Source organism: Pongo pygmaeus, chromosome 3 (genome assembly GCF_028885625.2).
Source record: "Pongo pygmaeus isolate AG05252 chromosome 3, NHGRI_mPonPyg2-v2.0_pri, whole genome shotgun sequence".
Classification (NCBI taxonomy): Eukaryota; Metazoa; Chordata; class Mammalia; order Primates; family Hominidae; genus Pongo; species Pongo pygmaeus.
The window spans coordinates 140,813,083-140,833,801 of record NC_072376.2 but is presented as its reverse complement, the minus strand read 5'-3'; the positions used below and the strand labels follow the sequence as shown (position 1 = coordinate 140,833,801).

General features: G+C 38.1%; 1 protein-coding gene across 8 annotated transcripts in view; it reads right to left on the bottom strand.

Annotated features, from left to right (window-relative positions):
* Positions 1-20,719, bottom strand: part of LARP1B (La ribonucleoprotein 1B) — a 157,665-nt gene that overhangs the window by 19,689 nt on the left and 117,257 nt on the right. For all 8 annotated transcript variants that reach the window (XR_010126134.1, XM_054485092.2, XM_054485090.2 and 5 more), the window contains 2 exons: positions 20,499-20,605; positions 487-647 (listed from right to left, as the gene is read on the bottom strand). Coding sequence is in view for 7 of the 8 variants with exons in the window: in XM_054485092.2 (XP_054341067.1) it covers positions 487-647; positions 20,499-20,605 (268 nt within the window). In the remaining variant the exon portion in view is untranslated. The remainder of the gene's footprint in view (positions 1-486; positions 648-20,498; positions 20,606-20,719) is intronic.

Below are 20,719 nucleotides of genomic sequence, written 5' to 3'. Positions count from 1 at the left end.
GAGACAGAATCTCACTCTGTCGCCCAGGCTGGAGTGCAATGGCGTGATTTTGGCTCACTGCAACCTCTGCCTCCCAGGTCCCAGCAATTCTCCTGCCTCAATCTCCTGGGTAGCTGGGATTACAGCCACCTGCCATCACACCCAGCTAACTTTTGTATTTTTAGTAGAGATGGAGTTTCACTATGTTGACCAGGCTGGTCTCATACTCCTGACCTCAAGTGATCTGCATGCCTCAGCCTCCCAAAGTGCTGAGATTACTGGCATGAGCCACCATGCTCGGCCGAGTATATTAATTTTTATTTTCTAATGTGTCTAAGTTATAAAGTACATGAATAAAGAATATATGTAAACACGTTTAAAGTAAAACTATTTATAGTCTAACAATAAAAGAATATCTTAACTTGATATTAAATGACAACATTTAAATTTTTTAGAATTATATTTTAATTTTAAATATATTAAATAGATAAAGGACAAGCATCTTACCACTTAGGCATCTTCGACGATACTTGTGGTATACTTGTTGGGTAAAGCCATTTTCCTTCAAAAGTTCATGAGAAGGATGCTGGAACTTTGGGAATGAATGAGGAGTACATCCATAACTTCCTGCTAGTGGTGCGCCTTCTGAAGGTGAAGCATTTGAAGCGCTGTTTGAGGAAGGGGAAAAAAGCCTTCAAAATGAAAAATCAAGAACCAAGTATATGAACCAATTTGTACTATTTTTTTCATTATTGGGGGTCTAAGCAGTGGAAAAGACAGTAGTCCCTAAAACTCTCCTAAATTAATGACATACAGATCTGCATATAGTGCTATTTATGTTCAATACACATATGTAAATTCAGAAGCTGATAAAAAGCATGGTCATAAACTCTCAGGCTAACATAGTTTAAGCAGAAGCAGATAACTGAATAGCTCATTCCTCCTCCAAATCATTATTAATTTAGTTTAGATTAGTTTTTTATTATGTGGAAACTTTCGACTTATCTTGAATAATTCAGGTTAGTGATGTAAATTGAATACATGGAGATTAGGGATAAAATCTGGCACAAAGATGGGCAATAATTTCATTATCTCAAAGCCATACCTGCAATTTTCTTTTTTTCTAAAGGCATCAAAAGTAAGACAGAACCTGCAATTCTCTAAATCTATTCCATTTTTGATCTATCTCCTAAATCTGTCTTTTCCTTGTCATCTGCACTCAAATTCAAATATAGACCTAAATTCAAATTTAGACCTTCCACTTCTTTCACTTGAATTAACCAGTCTCTTTGTTTTTCCAAGTGTCCCTTCTCTATCCTGCCACCAAAGTTATCTTCCTAAAACATTTATCTAAATCAGTGGTTCTCAAAGTGGTCTGCGGACTGTTGGAAGGTTCCTAAGAACCTTCTAGAAAGTCTACAAAGTCAAAACTGATTTCATAATAAGAAGACATTGTTGGCCCTTGCCTCTGTGTTGACCTTTCTACTGATGGTACAAAAGCAATGGTGTGTAAAACTGATGTGAATTGAGGCAGTGGCACCAAACTTTACTAACTTGTGACTGCATTCTTCATTATTATGCACTTGCAATTAAAAAAAAAAACAATTCCAGTTTCAACTTAAAAATATCCTTGATAAAGCCAAAAAATTAAATTTATAAAATCTCACTCATGAGTACATATCTTTTTGTGTGTGACAAACATGAAATGGAAGCTTGTTTTGCAAGATGAAAATGTTCTGGAGATCTGTTTCACAACAATATGAATATACTGAACACTACTGAGTTGTACACTTAAGAACTGTTAAGATGGTAAATTTCATGTTATACATTTTTTACAATGTTTTAAAAATGAGAAGAAAGCACAAAGCATTTTTGCAGCATATTAAACTAAAATGGGGCTGGGTGTGGTGGGCTCACGCCTGTAATCTCAGCACTTTGGGAGGCCGAGGCAGGTGGATCACCTGAGGTCAGGAGTTCGAGACCAGCCTGGCCAACATGGTGAAACCCTGTCTCTACAAAAAATACAAACATTAGCTGGACGTGGTGGCATGTACCTGTAATCCCAGCTACTCGGAGGCTGAGGCAGGAAAATCACTTGAACCCAGGCAGTGGAGGTTGCAGTGAGCAGAGATCATGCCATTGCACTCCAGCCTAGGTGATGAGCAAAACTCCATCTCAAAAAAAAAAAAGCTACAGTCGTTTTCTTAAAGCAAAGCACTTGCGTGATTAAGTTATAAGGCAAACTAGCAACTTTTTTCATGTTTAACTAAAAGAACAACCAACAAACTATGGTTACTCAGACTTTATTATTTCTCAGATATTTCCTTGAAAATGAAAAAAAATGAGGTTTTTTTCTTTCTTTTTTTTTTTTTTTGAGACAGAGTGTCGCTCTGTTGCCAGGCTGGAGTGCAGTGGCGCCATCTCAGCTCACTGCAACCTCCACCTCCCGGGTTCAAGCGATTCTCCTGACTCAGCCTCCTGAGTATCTGGGACTACAGGCGCCTGCCACCACATCCAACTAATTTTTATATTTTTAGTAAAGATGGGGTTTCACCATGTTGGCCAGGATGGTCTTGATTTCTTGACCTCGTGATCTGCCCGCCTTGGCCTCCCAAAGTGCTGGGATTACAGGCGTGAGCCACTGCGCCCAGCTGATAAAAAAGTGAGTTTTTAATGTCAAGGAAAACAACTGCTTTTCCAATGATAAAATTTGAGCTTTCAAGCAAAAATGAAAATTTTGGAAATCTTGTATTTGTCACTAACAGCCTGACAGTTACAACCAATACTTAAAGACTTTTCTAATGAAATAAAGAAGAATTTTAGGAGTTTTTGTGGGTACATGTGTGGTAAAAATATACCTAACATAATATTTATCATTTTAAACACTATTCATAAGTGTATAATTAATTGGCATTAAATATAATCACAATATTCTGTAATCATCACCACTATCTAGACTCAAAATTTTTTCATCATCTCCATCAAAAACTGTACCTGTTAAATAAAAACTACCCCTCTACCCCTCCCCACAGCCCTAGTAACCTCTATTCTACTTTCTGTCTATAAATTTGACTATTCTAGATACTCCATATAAGTGGGATCGTATAATATTCATCCTTCTATGTCAACCTTATTTCATTAAGCATAATGTTTTCAAAGTCCATCCATGTAGCAGCATAAATCAAAATTTCATTCCTTTTTGTTGTTGAATATTTATATTCCATTGTATGTGTTTATCTAGTCATTTGTTGTTGGATACTTGTTTATCCAGTCTTTTGTTGAGAATCCCACTTTTTGGCTATCATGAATAATGCTGCTACAAACATGGGCATACAATATGTGTTTTCAATACTTTTGATATATAACTAAGAGTGGTATAGCTGGTAAAGGTTGCAGTGAGCCGAGATTGCATGACTGCACTCCAGCCTGGGCGACAGAGTGAGACTCCGTGTCCAAAAAAAAAAAATTCCTTCATCTTCAATTTTTTTGGAAGAATTCTTTTTTACTTTTTATTTTTTTGAGACAGGGTCTTGCTCTGTCACCCAGGCTGGAGTGCAGTGGCATGGTCATGGCTCACTGCAGCTTCAACCTCCTGGGTTCAGGCAATCCTCCCACCTCAGCCTCCCAAGTAGCTAAGACTATAGGCAAGTACCACCATGCCTGGCTAATTTTTTGGATTTTTAGTAGAGACGTGGTCTCACCATGTTGCCCAGGCTGGGTGTTAATTTTTTGGGTTTTTTTTTTTTCCTTTTTCTTTTTCTTTCTCTCTTTTTTTTTTTTTTTGACAGACTCTCACTCTGTCGCCCAGGCTGAAGTGTAGTGGCTTGATCTCAGCTCACTGTGATGTCCGCTTCCCGGGCTCAAGTGATTTTCCTGCCTCAGCCTCCTGAGTAGCTGGGACTACAGGCGCCCACCACCACGCCCAGCTAATTTTTGTATTTTTAGTAGACACGGGGTTTCACCATATTGGCAAGCTGGTCTTGAACTCCTGATCTTGTGATCCACCTGCCTCGGCCTCATAAAGTGCTGGGATTACAGGCATGAGCCACCGCGCCCAGCCCACAGTATTCTCTTATCCTTTGCATCTCTGTAAGGTCAACCAGTAGTAATATCCCGTTTGTTTGTTTGTTTGTTTTTCTGATTCTAGTTATTTTTGCATCTTCTCTCTTTCTTTGTCAGTCTAGCTAAAGTTTCGTCAATTTTGTTGATCTCTTCAAAGAATTAACTTTTAGTTTCCTTGATTTTCTCTATTATTTTGGGTTTAGTTTGCTCTTCTTTTTCTAGTTCCTTAAAGTATAAAGCTAGGTTGCCGATTTCGGATCTTTTTTCTTTTTTAAATGTAGGCATTTACAGCTATACACTTCCCTGTCTCTATATGGAATCGGTAGTTTCATTCATGTAGTTATTTATTGACTGCAAAGTATGACAGGTACTGAGAAGTTCTTTACATTAAAGAACTTATTGTCTAAAGAAGACACAGAGAAGCAATGCATGTAAAATGTTGAGCACAGTGCCTGGAACATTTATTGAAAGCATATAAAAGTGGTAGCTATCACTAAATACATTCTCCACAATGAAAAAATATACCTTACTGGCATACTTATCACAGGGAGCCAGAAGGAAGCAAAGAGGTAGATCAAAATGAGGAATAACAAGTAGACATTTGAAAACAGTTTTCAAAAGATGGAACGATGAGAGATAAAGGAAAGCAGAGATAAAGAATTCCTCAATCAAAAGGAAAGAACGAAGACAAAATTAATATCGAATACTTAAATTAGTAAAAGAAATGCAGATAACATCGAAGCTCTAACTATAATTACAGCACATGAATCTGTATTACTAGCAATAAGCCTAGGACTTACTTTAGCAACATTCAGTAGACTAGGAGCAAATATAATAGAAAGAAAGCTGGATTTATTCAGACAGGGATTTGGCAAGATTTAAACAACAACAAAAAAAGTCTAGAAGTAATAGTCTAGAATTCAATCAAAATGTATAAGACACACAAAAAGAAAAAATAAAATTCAGCAGACAACGTAATAAATAGAACCAGACTTACAGATAACTCAGTACTAGCATAATCACAAATGAACTTTAAAATAACCATGATTAATATGTTGAAGAATCTAATGTAAAAGATGAACATTCATGAAGAGACGGAGAATTTCAGCAGAAAAAAAGAAAACTTTTTTTTTTTTTGCCATGGAGTCTCGCTCAGTTGCGCAGGTTGGAATGCAGTGGCCCCATCCCAGCTCACTGCAATTTCCGCCTCCTAGGTTCAAGCGATTCTCCTGCCTCAGCCTCCTGAGTAGTTGGGATTACCGGTGAGCGCCACCGCATCCAGCCAAGAAAACTTTTTTTTTTTTTGAGACGGAGTCTTGCTCTGTCGCCCAGGCTGGAGTGCAGTGGTAAGATCTTGGCTCACTGCAAGCTCCGCCCCCTGGGTTCACGCCATTCTCCTGCCTCGGCCTCCCGAGTAGCTGGGACTACAGGCGGCTGCCACCACGCCCGGCTAATTTTTGTGTATTTTTAGTAGAGACGGGGTTTCACCGTGTTAGCCAGGATGGTCTCAATCTCCTGACCTCGTGATCCACCCGCATCGGCCTCCCAAAGTGCTGGGATTACAGGCGTGAGCCACCGCAACCGGCCAAGAAAACTATTTTTAAAAAGTCAAATGGGGCCGGGCGCGGTGACTCACACTTGTAATCCCAGCATTTTCGGAGGCTGAGGTGGGCGGATCACCTGACGTCAGGAGTCCAAGGCTAGCCTGGCCAACACGGTGAAACCCTGTCTCTATTAAAATACAAAAATTAGCCGGGTGTGGTAGCGGGCACCTGCAATCCCAGCTACTTAGGAGACTGAGGCAGAAGAATCGCTTGAACCCAAGAGGTGGAGCTTGCAGTGAGCTGAGATCGTGCCATTGCACTCCAGCCTGGGCGACATGAGCGAAACTCCGTCTCAATAAATAAATAAATAAATAGTCAAACACTAATGCAAAATATACACAACACAATATCAGAAATGAATACTTCTTTGATGGACTTATTAGCACACTAGACACAGCTAAGGAAAGAATCAGGAAACCTGAATATAAGTCAATCAAAATTATACAAAGTGAAATACAATTTAAAAGGAGTAGGAGGCCAAGCGCAGTGGCTCACGCCTGTAATCCCAGCACTTTGGAAGGCCAAGGCAGGCGGATCTCCTGAGGTCAGGAATTCCAGACTAACTTGACCAACATGGTGAAACCCCGTCTCTACTAAAAATACAAAAAATTAGCTGGGCGTGGTGGCTTGCACCTTTAATCCCAGCTACTCAGGAGGCTGAGGCAGGAGAATCGTTTGAACCCAGGAGGCAGGGGTTGCAGTGAGCCAAGATCACTCCATTGCACTCCAGCCTGGGCAACAAGAGTGAAACTCTGTCTCAAAAAAATAAATAAATAAATAAAATAAAAAAGGAGTAGGAGAAAAAGCAGATCAGAGCATCCAACAGCTATGGGTATTATCAAATGGTCTAACATACATGTAATTTGAAACCCAGAAGAAGGAAAAAAAGAGAACAGGGCAAAAAAATTTATGATGAGTCAAAAATTATTCTAACAATTTAAGAAGCCATAAATCTGAAACCATCAGAGAACCAGAGCAGGATAAATACTTTATACGTGTGTGTATGTGTTTGTGTGTGGGTGTATTAGTAACAGGCAAATATCTATTATGAACCTACTAAAGAAAGCTCCCAGATTCTCAATGGCATTTAGAAAGTTTTTAATAGATATACATGAAGGATTTAATGTGCTAAACTATCTACTCAAACTATATGTGTGTATGTGTGTACGCACATGTGCACATATATGTATGTGTATATACATGTACACATAACTGTCTAAAGAAAAATAATAACAAAGTATAGCACAAAGAATGGGGGACTGGGTGTGGTGACTCGTAACTGTAATCCCAACACTTCGGAAGGCTAAGGCAGGAGAATTGCTTGAGCCCAGGAGTTCGAGACCAGCCTGAATTACATAGCAACATCTTGTCGCAACAAAAATTTTTTTAAAAATTAGCCACCAATTGTGGTGCACACCTATAGTCCCAGATACTTGAGGTTAAGGTGGGAGGACTGCTTAAGTTCAGGAGTTTGAGACTGCAGTAACCTGAGATTTTGCCACTGCACTCCATCCTGGGTGAAAGATAGAGACTCTGTCTCTAATTTTTTAAAAAAAGAAACAAACAAAGAGAGAAATGGGGAGAAATAATGAAAGTTTAATGTTGTAAGGTGCTTATACTACACATGAAGTGGGATAAGATTATTTGAAAGTAGACTGTGGTAAGTTAAAATGTATAAAGCTGGTCCTCAACTTAAAAGACAGTTTCACTTACGGTTTTTCAGGTTTATGATGGTACGAAAACAATATGCATTCAGTAAAAACCATAGTTCAAGTACCATACAACCATTCTGTTCTTCAGTTTCAGCAAAGCATTCAATAAATTACATAAGATATTCAACATTTTATTATAAAATAGGCTTTGTGTTAGATTTTGCCTAACTATAGGTTAATATAAGTGTTCTGAGCACATTTAAGGTAAGCTAGGTTGAGTCATGATGTTCAGTAGGTTAGGTGCATTAAATGCATTTTCAACTTATGATATTTTCAAGCTACAAAGGGTTTATCAGGATGTAATCACATCATGATTCAAGGAACAGCTGAATTATACGGGCATGTCTCAGAGATATTGCTGGTTCAATTCTAGACCACCACAATACAGCACATATTGCAAAAAAGCAAGTCACATGAATATTTTGGTTTCCCAGTAAATATAAAAGTTATATTTATATTATACTGTACTCTACCAAGTGTGCAATAGCATTATGACTTAAAAAAAGTACATACCTTAATTTAAAAATACTTTATTGGGACAATGATGTCACCAAAATGGCAGAGTAGAAGCAATCTGGCTTCACTCTCCCACAGAAAGCCAAAAACAAATATCTAGCACAAAGCTTATCATCAGCAATATCCCAGAACTCAAATGTGAGGCTGATACTATCTGTGAGCCACAGAGAACTGAAAAACTCCCAGCAAACAGTAAGAGAAATAGCCTTCTCTTTGCATGACGCCTTTTCCGCAATCTGCCAGGCCCTGTGCATGAAAAATTCCTCCCAGACTCAGCTTCTTCATTGGAAAAAGTTAGATCGAGGAGGACAGCCAGCTTTCCCACCATCTTGGGTTCCCTTGCAGGAAAACTGTTCCTGCCTCAACCCATAAGAAGTATAATATCATGAGAGCCAGTATGGAGAAAAAAAACCATGAAGGCAGAAAAAGAGGGGAAGCAGGAACAGAAACCCTAGCCCTGAAATTCTCCTCTTTATTTCAGCCAAAAGAGATGCCATATCAGAGTGGCTGTTCAGCAGGACCACACTGTAGGAGGCATGATCCATGAGTTTTCTGGGTACAAGCCATTTGCCAGCCTTACCACACAGTTGGGGTAGTCCCCTTTGCCACCCCCACCATCTGACAGGCAGTGCTCCAATGTTTGTGAGAGACAAGGCAAACTTGGGATTAAGGCGCCATCTAGTGCCCAAAAGGAGGCAGTGATATACAATAGTATTAAGGGGACTCACAGGCTACTGCAAAGAATCTCTAAGCAAACATACCTTAGAAAGACAAAACAAGCAAGACAGCAAAGACTGGAATAAATAATAAATCCTTTAAAGCAAAGCCACAGATGTACATCCACAAGAAACAACAGCAAACACGGAACTATGACATCCCCAAATGGACAAAGAGTCAGGGACCAACCTAAAGAAGAAAGCAATGTGTGAGGTCTCAGATCAAGAACAAAATAACAGTTCTACAGACACTCAGCAAAATCCAAGATAACACAGAAAAGCAATTCAGAAATTTATCAGAGAAATGTAACACAAAGAGATTGAAATTAAAAAAAAAAAATCTTGGAACTCAGAAATACGTTTTCTGAAAAATGGATTACAGGCTCTCACGTTGCAAGAAACAATCAGTGAGCTCAAATACAGCCTATTGGAAAATATAGTCAGAGGAGAAAAAAAAAGGAATGAAGAACACCTGCAAGATATAAAGAATAATCTCAAAAGAACAAATGTAAGAGCCACTGGCATTCAATGATGAGTTAAGAGCAAGGAGTAGTAAGCTTATTCAAAGAAATAACAGAAAACATTCCAAATCTAAAGAAAGATATAAATATCTAGGTACAGAAGGTCAGAAATCACCAAATATATTTTTATTAGTCCATTTTCACTCTGCTATAAAGAATACCTGAGGCTGGGTAATTTATGACGGAAAGTGGTTTAATTGACTCAGTTCCACATGGCTGGGGAGGCTTCAGGAAACTTACAATCATGGTGGGAGGGGAAGCAGGCACCCTTACATTGCGGCAGGTGAGAGAGAGTATGTGTGAAGGAGAAACCGTCAAACACCTATAAAACCATCAGATCTTGTGAGAACTCACTCACTATCACAAGAACGGCATGGGATAACTGCCCCCATGATCCAATCACCTCCTACCAGGTCCCTCCCGTGACACATGGGGATTATGGGAATTACAATTCGAGATGAGACGGGTGGGAACACAAAGCCAAACCATATCAATATTCAACCAAATAAGAGTATCCCAAGGCAAATAATAATCGAACCTGAAAATGTCAAGGACAAAGAGAAGATCCTTAAAACAGCAAGAGAAAAAAATAAAAACATACAAAAGAGCTCTGATTTTTTGGCAAGAGACTTTTCAACAGAAACCAAACAGGCCATGAAGGAGTCAAGTGACACATTCAAAGTGCTACAGGATAAATGGAAACAAAAACAAAACCTGCCAAACAACTATGCTGTACCCAGCAAAGTTTTCCTTCAAACAGGAAGGAGATATAAAGTCTTTCCTAGACGAAAGCTAAGGGAATTCATCACTACTAGACCCAACTTTCAAGAAATGCTAAAGGGAGTTCTTTGATTTGAAAGAAAACAAACTTTGATGTGCAAAACCAAAAATGTTTGAAGGTATAAAACTCACTGGTAAAAGTAGACAAATTCAGAATGCTCTAATGCAGTAATTGTTACATGTAATCCATTCATATCTCTAATATGAAGACTAAAAGACAAATCTACTGAAAATATTAACAGCAACCTGTTAAGATAATAGGGAAGATAAATAGATGTAAATTAAGACAACAGAATGTCAAAATGTGGGAGGATGGAGTTAAAGTGTAGAGGTTTTTAGTTTTTCCCTTGATTCTTTCCTTTTCTTTGTGATCAAAGTTAAGTTGTCATATGTTTAAAATAACTTATAGCTATGGCTTTGGTAAGCCTCATGGTAACCACAAAGCAAAGACTTATAATAGATATGCTAAAAATAAAAAGCAATGAATTAAAACATACTCCCAGAGAAAAACCACTTAATCACAAAGGCAGTAAGAAGGAAGTAAGGGAGGAGTTACAAAACAACCAGAAACCAAGTAATGAAATACTGCGTAGTAAGTCCTTATCTATCAATAATAACACTGAATGTAAATGAACTAAATTCTCCAACCAAAAGATATAAGCATGGCTGAGTGAAAAACTTTTAGAAACAAGATCCAACTATATATTGCCTACAAGAAACTCACATCACCTATAAAGACACACATAGTCTGAAAGTGAAGAATGGTAAAAGACATTCCACGCAAATGGAAGCCAAAAAAAAAAAGTAGCCATACTTGTATCAAACAAAATAGAAAAAGTGAAAGTCTGTAAAAAAAAAAAGGACAAAGAAGGTCACTGTATGATGATAAAGGAAGGGGTCAATTCAGCAAGAGGCTGTAACAATTTATAAATATATGCACCCAATTCTGGAGCACCCAGATATATTAAGTAAACATTAATAAATCTAGAGGAGAGATAGACTATAATACAAATAATAGCAGGGGGCTTCAACACCCATCTCTCAATAATGGACAGATCATCCAGACAGAAAATCAAAAAAGATACAATGAAGTTAAACTACACCTAGACCAACTGGACCTAGTGACATTTATAGAACATTTCACCTACTAGTGCAGAATACACATTCTTCTCATTAGCACATGGAACATTCTCCAGGATAAAACATATGTTAGGCTACAAAACATGTCTCAACAAATTTTAAAAAGTCAAAATCATATCAAGTATCTTTTCTGGCTACAACAGAATAAAAATAGAAATCAATAACATGAAGAATTTTGGAATCTACACAAACGTGGAAATTAAACAACATGCTCCTGAATGATCAACAGATTAATAAAGAAATTAAGAAGAAAACTTCAAAATGTCTTCAAAGAAATGCAAATGGAAATGTAACTTTCCAAAACTATGATACAGCATAGCAGTACTAAGAGAGAAGTTTATAGCAATAAATGCCTACATCAAAAAAGTAGGTTTCAAATAAGCAACCTAACGATGTACTTAAAAGAACTAGAAAAGAACAAATCAAACCCAAAATTAGTAGAAAGAAACAATAAAGATCAAAGCAGAAATAAATAAAATTGAGACTAAAACAAGTACAAAAAAATCAATGAAATGAAAAGTTGGTTTTTTGAAAAGATAAACAAAATCAACAAACCTTCAGCTACATGAATTAGGCTGTTTTCACATTACTATAAAGAAATACCCGGCCAGGCGCAGTGGCTCATGCCTGTAATCCCAGCACTTTGGGAGACCAAGGCAGGCGGATCACCTGAGGTCAGGAGTTCGAGACCAGCCTGACCAACATAGAGAAACCCCATCTCTACTAAAAATACAAAAATTACCCAGGCGTGGTGGTGCATGCCTGTAATCCCAACTACTCGGGAGGCTGAAGCAGGAGAATCACTTGAACCCGGGAGGCAGAGGTTGCAGTGAGCTGAAATCACGCCACTGCACTTGAGCCTGGGCAACAAGAGCGAAACTCTGCCTCAAAAAAACAAAAAAACAAAAAAATACCCGAGACTAGGTAAATTATAGAGGAAAGTGGTTTAATTGGCTCATGGTTCTGTAGGCAGTACAGCATGATGCTGGCTTAGCTTCTAGGGAGGCCTTAGGAAAACTTACAATCATGGTGGAAGGCAGGGGGAGCAGAACTTCACATAGCTGGAGCAGGAGGAAGAAAGACAGTGGAGGTGCCACACACTTTTAAACAACCAGATCTCACAACTCACTATCACAATGACAACTGCAAGGCAGATGGTGTTAAACCATGAGAAACTGCCCCAATGATCCAATCACCTCCCACCAGGCCCCACCTCCAATACTGGGGATTACAATTCAACATGAGATTTGGGTGGGGACACAGATCCAAACCATATAATACCACCCTGGCCCCTGCCAAATCTCATGTCCTTCTCACATTGCAAAATCTAGTCATGTCTTCCCAACAATCTCCCGAAGTCTTAACTCATTCTAGCACTAACTCAAAAGTCCAAAGTCTCATTTGAGACAAGGCTAGTCCCTTCCACCTATAAGCCTGTAAAATAAAAAACAAGGTAGTTACTTCCAAGATACAATGGAGGTATAGGCCTTGGGTAAATACACAAAAGGAAGAAATAGCCCAAAAGAAAGGCGTTACAGGCTGCATGCAAGTCCAAAGCCCAGGAGGGCAATCACTAAATCTTAAAGTTCCAAAATAATCTCCTTTGACTCCATATGTTACATCCAGGGTATGCTGGTGCAAGGGGTGGGCTCACAAAGCCTTGGGCAGCTCCATGCCTATGGCTTTCCAGGGTTTAGCCCACATGGCTGCTCTTAAGGGCTGGCATTGAGTGCCTGTGGCTTTTCGAGGCTGAGGATGCAGGCTGCTAGTGGATCTACCATTCTGGGGTCTGAAGGACAGTGGCCCTCTTCTCAAAGCTTCACTAGGCAGTGCCCCAGTGGGGAGTCTGTATGAGGGATCCAACCCCACATTTCCTCTCTGCACTGTCCTCGTAGAGGTTCTCCATGAGGGCTCTGCCCCTACAGCAGGCTTTAGTCTAGACATCCAGGATTTTCCATACATCCTCTGAAATATAGGCAGAGGCTCGCAAGCCTCAACTCTTGCATTCTGTGCACCACCTGCAGGCTTAATACCACATGGAAGCTGCCAAGGTTTATGGTTTGCACCCTCTGAAACAGCAGCCCCAAGCTGTATCTGGGCCCCTTTTAGCCATGCTACAGCTGGAGCAGCTGGAATGCAGGGAGCAGTTTCCCGAGGTTGTGCAGGGCCCCATTCTGTCCTCCTAGGCCTCTGGTCCTGTGGCGGGAGGTCTCTAAAATGCCTTCAAGGTGTTTTTCTGATTGTCTTAGACATGAGCACTTGGCCTTTCCTCTAAGATCTGGAATAAGACAAGGTTGTCCACTTTACCACTTTAATTGAACATAGTACTGTAAGTCCTAGCAAGAGCAATTAGGCAAGAGAAAGAGCATCCACATTGGAAAAGAAGAAGTCAAATTATCCTTGCCTGCAGATGATCTGATATTATATTTAGAAAAATCTAAAGACTCCACCAAAAATCTGGGTCAATTCAGTAAAGTTGCACAATACAAAATCAATATACAAAAAACAGTAGCATTTATATATTCCAAAAGCAAACACACTGAAAAAGAAATCAAGACAGCTACAGAAATACATAAAGTATCTAGGTATAAGTGTAACCAAAGTGAAAGATCTCTACAAAGAAAACTAAAAAACACAGATGAAAGAAATTAAAGAGGTCACACAAAAAAAAGGGAATGATAGTGCATGCTCATGGATTGGAAAAATTAACATTGTTAAAATCTCAATACTACGCAGCAACTTCTACAGATTTAATTCCATCCCTATCAAAATACCTATGACATTCTTCACAGAAATAGAAAAAACAATCCTAAAATTTATACAGAACCACAAAAGGCCGTGAAAAATCAAACTAATTCTGGGCAAAAAGAATAAAGCTGAAGGCATCACACTACTCAACTTCAAAATATAATACAAAGCCATAGTAACCAAGGTAGCATGGTACTGGTGTAAAAGCAGACACATAGACCAATGGAACAGAATAGAAAATTTAGAAAAAAACTACACATTATCAGCGAATTCATTTTTGACAAAGGTACCAAGAACATACATTGAAGAAAGGACAGTCACTTCCATAAGCGGTGCTAAGAAAACTAGATAACCGTAATGCAAAAGTATGAAGCTAGACCTCTCTCTACAAAAAGCCAATCAAAATGGACTAAAGACTTAAACTAGGACCCAAAGCTATGAAATTACTAGAAGAAAATATTGGGAAAACACTCTAGGCCATTGGTCTAGGCAAAGATGTTTTGTGTTAGATGATAAAAGCACAAGCAACAAAAGCAAAAATAGACTAATGAGATTATATCAAGCAAAAAAGTTTCTGCACAGCAAATGAAGGAATCAACAAAGTGAAGAGACAACCTACAGAATAGAAGAAAATATTTGCAAACTATCCATCCAAAAAAGGACTAATAACTAGAATATACAAGGAACTCAAACAACTCAGTAGAAAAAAAAAAAACACACAAATAATCCCATTTTAAAATTGACAAAAGATCTAATAGACATTTCTCCAAAGAAGACATCAACTGGACAACAGGTATATTTTAAAACGCTCAACATTACTAATTATCAAGAAGACAAAAATCAAAACTACAATGATAAAGCATCTCACCCCAGTTAAAATGGCTTTTATCAAGAAAACAAAAATTAATGGATGTTACAAGGATGCAGAGAAAGGAGAATGCTTCACACACCATTGGTAGGAATGTAAATTAGTACAGCCACTACAGAAAACAGAATAGAAGTTCCTCAAAAAACAAAAACAGAACTACCATATGATCCAGAAATCTCACTGCTGGGTATATATCCAAAATAGAGGAAATCAGTATATCGAAGAGACAGCTGCACTTCCATGTTTATTGCAGCACTATTCACTATAGCTAAGACATGTAATCAACCTAAGTGTCTATCAATGGATGAAGAAAATTATATATATGGGTATATATATGTGTATGTACATGTATGTATATGTGTATATATGTGTAAATATATACACATACATACATATGCACATACATAAACATACACACATACACAATGGAATACTATTCAGCCATAAAAAAGAATTCTGTCATTCGCGGAAACATAGAACTGGAAGTCATTATATTATATGAAATAAGCCAGGCACAGAAAGATAAGTACCACATGTTCTCACTAATAAGTGGTAGGTAAAAAAGTAGATCTCATAGAGATAAGAGAGTTGATTAGTGCTTACTAGGGACTAGAATGGGTAGGGGGAAGGCGGGTGAAAAGCAGTTATTTAACAGGTACAAAAATACAGTTAATACCGGAAATGAGACCTAGTGTTTTATAGTACAGTAGAATAACCATACTTAACAATAACATATTGTATAGTACAAAATAGCTAGAAGATTGGTATGCAAAAAGATCTTAAAAAGAAAAGGAAAAAAATAGAACAGAATAAAGAAAAATGTTTGAGGTCATTGATATCCCCATTACCCTGATTTGATCATTACACATTGTATGCATGTATCAAAGTATCACATGCACCCCGAAAATATGTACAACTATTATGTATCAATTTTTTTTAAAACTGTATTGCTAAAAATGCTAATGGTCATATGAGCCTTCAGCAAGTCATAGTCTTTTTGCTGGTGGAGGGTTTTGCCTCGATGCTGATGGTTGCTGACTGATCAGAGTGGTGGTTGCTGATGGTTGGAGTGGCTGTGGCAATTTCTTAAAACAAGACAACAATGAAATTTGCTACATTGATTGACTCTTCTGTTCCCAAAAGATTTCTCTGTAGCATGGATGCTGTCCTGATAGCATTTTACCCACAGTAGAACTCCTTTCAAAATTGGAGTCAGTCCTCTCAAACCCTGCCACTGCTTTATATAATACTCTAAATCTGTTGTTGTCATTTCAACAATGTTCACAGAATCTTCACTAGGAGTAGATTCTATCTCAAGAAACTACTCTCTGTGCTCATCCATAAGAAGCAATTCCTCATCCTTTCAAGTTTTATCGTGAAATTGCAGCAATTCAGTCATATTTTCAGGCTCCACTTCTAATTCTACTTCTCTTGCTATTTCCACCACATCTGTAGTTAAATCCTCCACTGAAGTCTGAGCCTCTCAAAGTCATCCATGAAGGTAGGAATCAACTTCTTCCAAAATCCTGTTAATGCTGATATTTTGACCTCCTCCTATGAATCACCAATGTTCTTAATGGCATGTAGAATGGTGAATACTCTCCAGAATGTTTTCAATTTACTTTGCTCAGGTCCAATGAGGAATGACTAGCTGTGGCAGCTATAGCCTTATGAATAGACTATATATGAGTATTCTAAATAATAAGACTAGAAAGTTAAAATGACTCCTTGGGATCCATGGACTGCAGAATAAATGTGTTAGCAGGTATGAAAAAAACATTAATCTCCTTGTATATATTCATCAGAGTTCTTGGGTGATGAAGTACACTGTCAATGAGCAGTAATATTTTGAAAGGAATCTTTTTTTCTAAATAGTAGGTCTTAACAGTGGGCTTAAAATATTTAGTAACCCACACTGTAAGTAGATGTGCTGTCACATAGACTTTGTTGTTCTATTTATAGAGCATAAGCAGATTAGCAGATTTAGCATAATTCAAAAGAGCCCTGGCATTGCCTTCAACTTGAAGTCACCACCTGCATTAGCCCCTAACAAGAGAGTCAGCCCCGTCCCTTGAAGCTCTGAAGCCAAACATTGACTGCTCCTTCCTAACTATGAAAGTCCTAGATGGCTTCTTCTCCCAATGGAAGGCTGTTTTGTCTACACTGAAAATCTACTGTTTAAGGTGGCCACACTTTTTTTTCAGATCTAGACCTGCAGAAATGTAGCCACTTTTATTATCTTAGCTAGATCTTCCTTAAAACTTGCTGCACCTTCCCCATCAGCACTTGCTCCTTCACCTTGCACTTTTATATTATGGAGACAGCTTCTTAAACCTCATTAATCAACTTCTGCTAGCTTCCAACTTTTCTTCTGCACCTCCCTCGCCTCTTTCAGTCTTCAGAGAATTGAAGAGAGTCAGGGCCTTGCTCTGGATTATGCTTTGGCTTAAGGGAATATTGGGGGTGGTTTTATCTTTTATCCAGACCACTCAAACTCTATCCCTATCACCAATAAAACTGTTTCACTTTCTTATCATTTGTGTATTCACTGGAGTAGCACTTTTAATTTCCCTCAAAAACTCTGCCTTCATATTTTGGCTGTTTGACACAAGAGATCTAGTTTTCAGCTTGTCTTGGGGCTTTCAACATGCCTTCCTCATTAATGATGGCATTCCTAATTTTGAAGAATTTTGACTCTTAATTTCACTTGAACAATTAGAGGCCACTGTAGGGTTATTAGTTGGTCTAATTTCAACATTTTTGTTTCTCAGGGTACAGGGACGCCCAAGAAGAGGGGGAGAGATGGAGAAATGGCCAGTCAGTAGAGCAGCCAGAAAACATACATTTATTAAGTTCACTGTCTTATCTTGGCGTGGTTCATGGTGCACCAAAACAATTACAATAGTTAACATCGAAGATCACTAATCACAGATCACCATAAAATACAAAATAGTAGCTGGGCATGGTGGTTCATGTCTGTAATCACAGCACTTTGGAAGGCCAAGATAGGAGAACTGCTTGAGTCCAGGAATTCAAGACCAGCCCAGACAGCAGAGTGAGACCCCATCTCCATAAAAAATAAAAAAATTAGCTGGATATGGTGGCATGCAACTGTAATTCCAGCTACTCAGGAGGCTGAAGTGGGAGGATCACTTGAGTCTAGGAGGTTACGGCTGCAGTGGGCCATGATTGTGCCACAGAACTCCAGCCTGTGCAACAAAGTGAGACTCTGTCTCAAAAAAAAAAAAAAAAAAAAAGGCCAGGCGCAGTGGCTCATGCCTGTAATCCCAGCACTTTGGGAGGCCAAGGCAGGCAGATCATGAGATCAGGAGATTGAGACCATCCTGGCTAACACAGTGAAACCCCGTCTCTACTAAAAAAATACAAAAAAAAAAAATTAGCCAGGCGTGGTGGTGGGCACCTGTAGTCCCAGCTACTCAGGAGGCTGAGGCAGGAGAATGGCGTGAACCCAGGAGGCGGAGCTTGCAGTGAGCTGAGATCACACCCCTGCACTCCAGCCTGGGCGACAGAGCGACACTCCATCTCAAAAAACAAAACAAAAAAAGGACATAACAATAATAATAAAGTTTGAAATACTGCAAGAATTACCAAAAGGTGACACAGAGACATGAATTGAGTACATCTGTTAAATAAAGGGCATTGATAAACTTGCTCAACACAGGGGTGCCACAAACCTTCAATTTGTGAAAAACACAGTATCTATGAAGCACAACAAAACAAAGTATACCTGTAATCCTAGAGGATCAGTAAAAAATAAAAAAGAGATACAACTAATAAGTCAATAGTAGAGAAAAAATAGGATCATTATAAAAACTCAATCAAAAGAAAGCAAAAAAATAGAAAAAAGAACGAAGAATAGATGAGACAGCTGGGCACGGTGGCTCATGCCTGTAGTCCCAGCACCTTGGGAGGCCAAGACAGGTGGATCACCTGAGGTCAGGAGTTCAAGACCAGCCTGGCCAACCTGGTGAAACCCCATCTCTACTAAAAATACAAAAATTAGCTAGGCGTGGTGCCAGGCACCTGTAATCCCAGCTACTCAGGAGGCTGAGGAAGGAGAATCACCTGAACCTGGAAGCCGGAGGTTGAAGTGAGCCAAGATCACGCCATTGCACTCCAGAATGGGCGACAGAGTGAGACTCAGTCTCAAAAAAAAAAAAAAAAAAAAGAATGGATGAGAAAAATAAATGATAGATTTAAATCCAACCACATCAATAACTACACTAAATGTGGATGGTCTAAACATACTAATTAAACAACACATTATCAGGCTGGGTTATAAAAAGCAAAGAAAGACCCAAATATATGCTGCCTACATGAAACCCACTTTAAAACAAAGAGATTGCTTAAAAGTAAAAAGGTAGAAAAAGATACACTGGCAAACACTCATCTAAAGAAAGCTGGCGTAATTATATAAATATCAGACAAGGCTGACTTCAAAACAAGACATTACCAAGGTTAAAAAGAAACATTACTGGTGAGAATGCAAAATGATAGGGCCACTTTGGAAAACAGTTTGGCAGTTTCTTACAAAACTAAATATATTCTTATTATACAATCCAGCAATCATGCTCCTTAGTATTTATCTAAGGGATTTTAAAATATGTCCACACTAAAACCTTTACATAGACGTTTATAGCAGCTTTATTCATAATTCCCAAAACTTGGAAGCAACAAAGACAAGATGTCCTTCATTAGGTAAATTAAACATTTTCCATTGTTGTTGATCTCTACATATACTGCTCCAATAAAAAGAAATACTCTGGGGAAAAAAACTGAAAAATCACTTATAACCCCAAAATAACTATTAGTATACCACAGGTGTGCAGAAGAACATACACACTTTTTATCTTTTAGAGACAATATAGCTAGTAAGAACAATGTAAAATAATCAAATGTGTATCACTAAAAAGACAGATTTCAAGGTTTTGAGAGCATGATAAATTCCCCAGCATTTTTTTTCATGAAACTAACTAATCCTTTTCTAGTAACCAGTCAAAAACATATTTTCCCAAAGTTTCCAAATGGAAAAACTATCAGTTAATTATTCTGAAAATATCTAGTATAAACACAAAATGGTTTTTAAGAAACACAGGCTGGGTGAGGTGGCTCATGCCTGTAATCCCAGCACTTTACAAGGCTGAGGTAGGAGGACTGCTTGAGGCCAGAAGTTTGAGACCATCCTAGGTAACAGAGCAAGATTCTGTCTCTATTTTTATTTAAAAGAAAGAATCACAAAGCAATGAGCAATAAATCACCTCTGCAACCCCTCTGAAGGACAAAACATACCATAGTGCTTTGCAGATCACTGGCACTCTAAAAGATTTGCTCTAGACTTCTTTTTTTTAATTAATTTTCTTCTTTCTTATAAAAAAAATTCCTGCTAATAATCAGCTAATCTAAATGATTTCCCAAAAAAGGGGGAAAAAAGCAAAATAACAATGCTTTGTTTCCATATTATTTATACAGTTTGAGTAGTTTGTTTAGCACATTAGTGCCCTCAATAAATATCTACTAAGAACCTATTAAATGCCACTAAGACTCTGGGATCTTTCCAAAGATAATAACTTTCATAGACCTACATAGTTTATAAATCTAAGAGTTCACATTTGTGAAAAATAATTTAAATGGGAAAAAAAAACTGTCCAACTGGATTATTTCCTTAACATACTTGTAAAACTTATCTCTTCTTTGGCTTCTTTGTACCATTTTCATTGTTCTATAATTTGCTAACATATTAATTTTTAAATATTTTGAAATATCTAATTAGTAACTGTTTTCAAAAAACTTCAAATCACGAACAAAAAAGTAATGTTTGAGAAATATAGTACCTGACACAGGATGTTCTTGGCCCATGGTCTCTGGAATCCATTACCCAACCAACATGAAACTCTAGAGGGGGATTTGTGCTATGCCTTGTTTTTCTCTTTCTTGGACTCTAAAGAAAATAAAGTCAAGCATTGCAATTAGTTTCAATAGTGTGAACTTCACAAGTAAATTAAAACCCTCTGACTATAAATGAACTCAAACATTTTCACACTGTAGATAACAC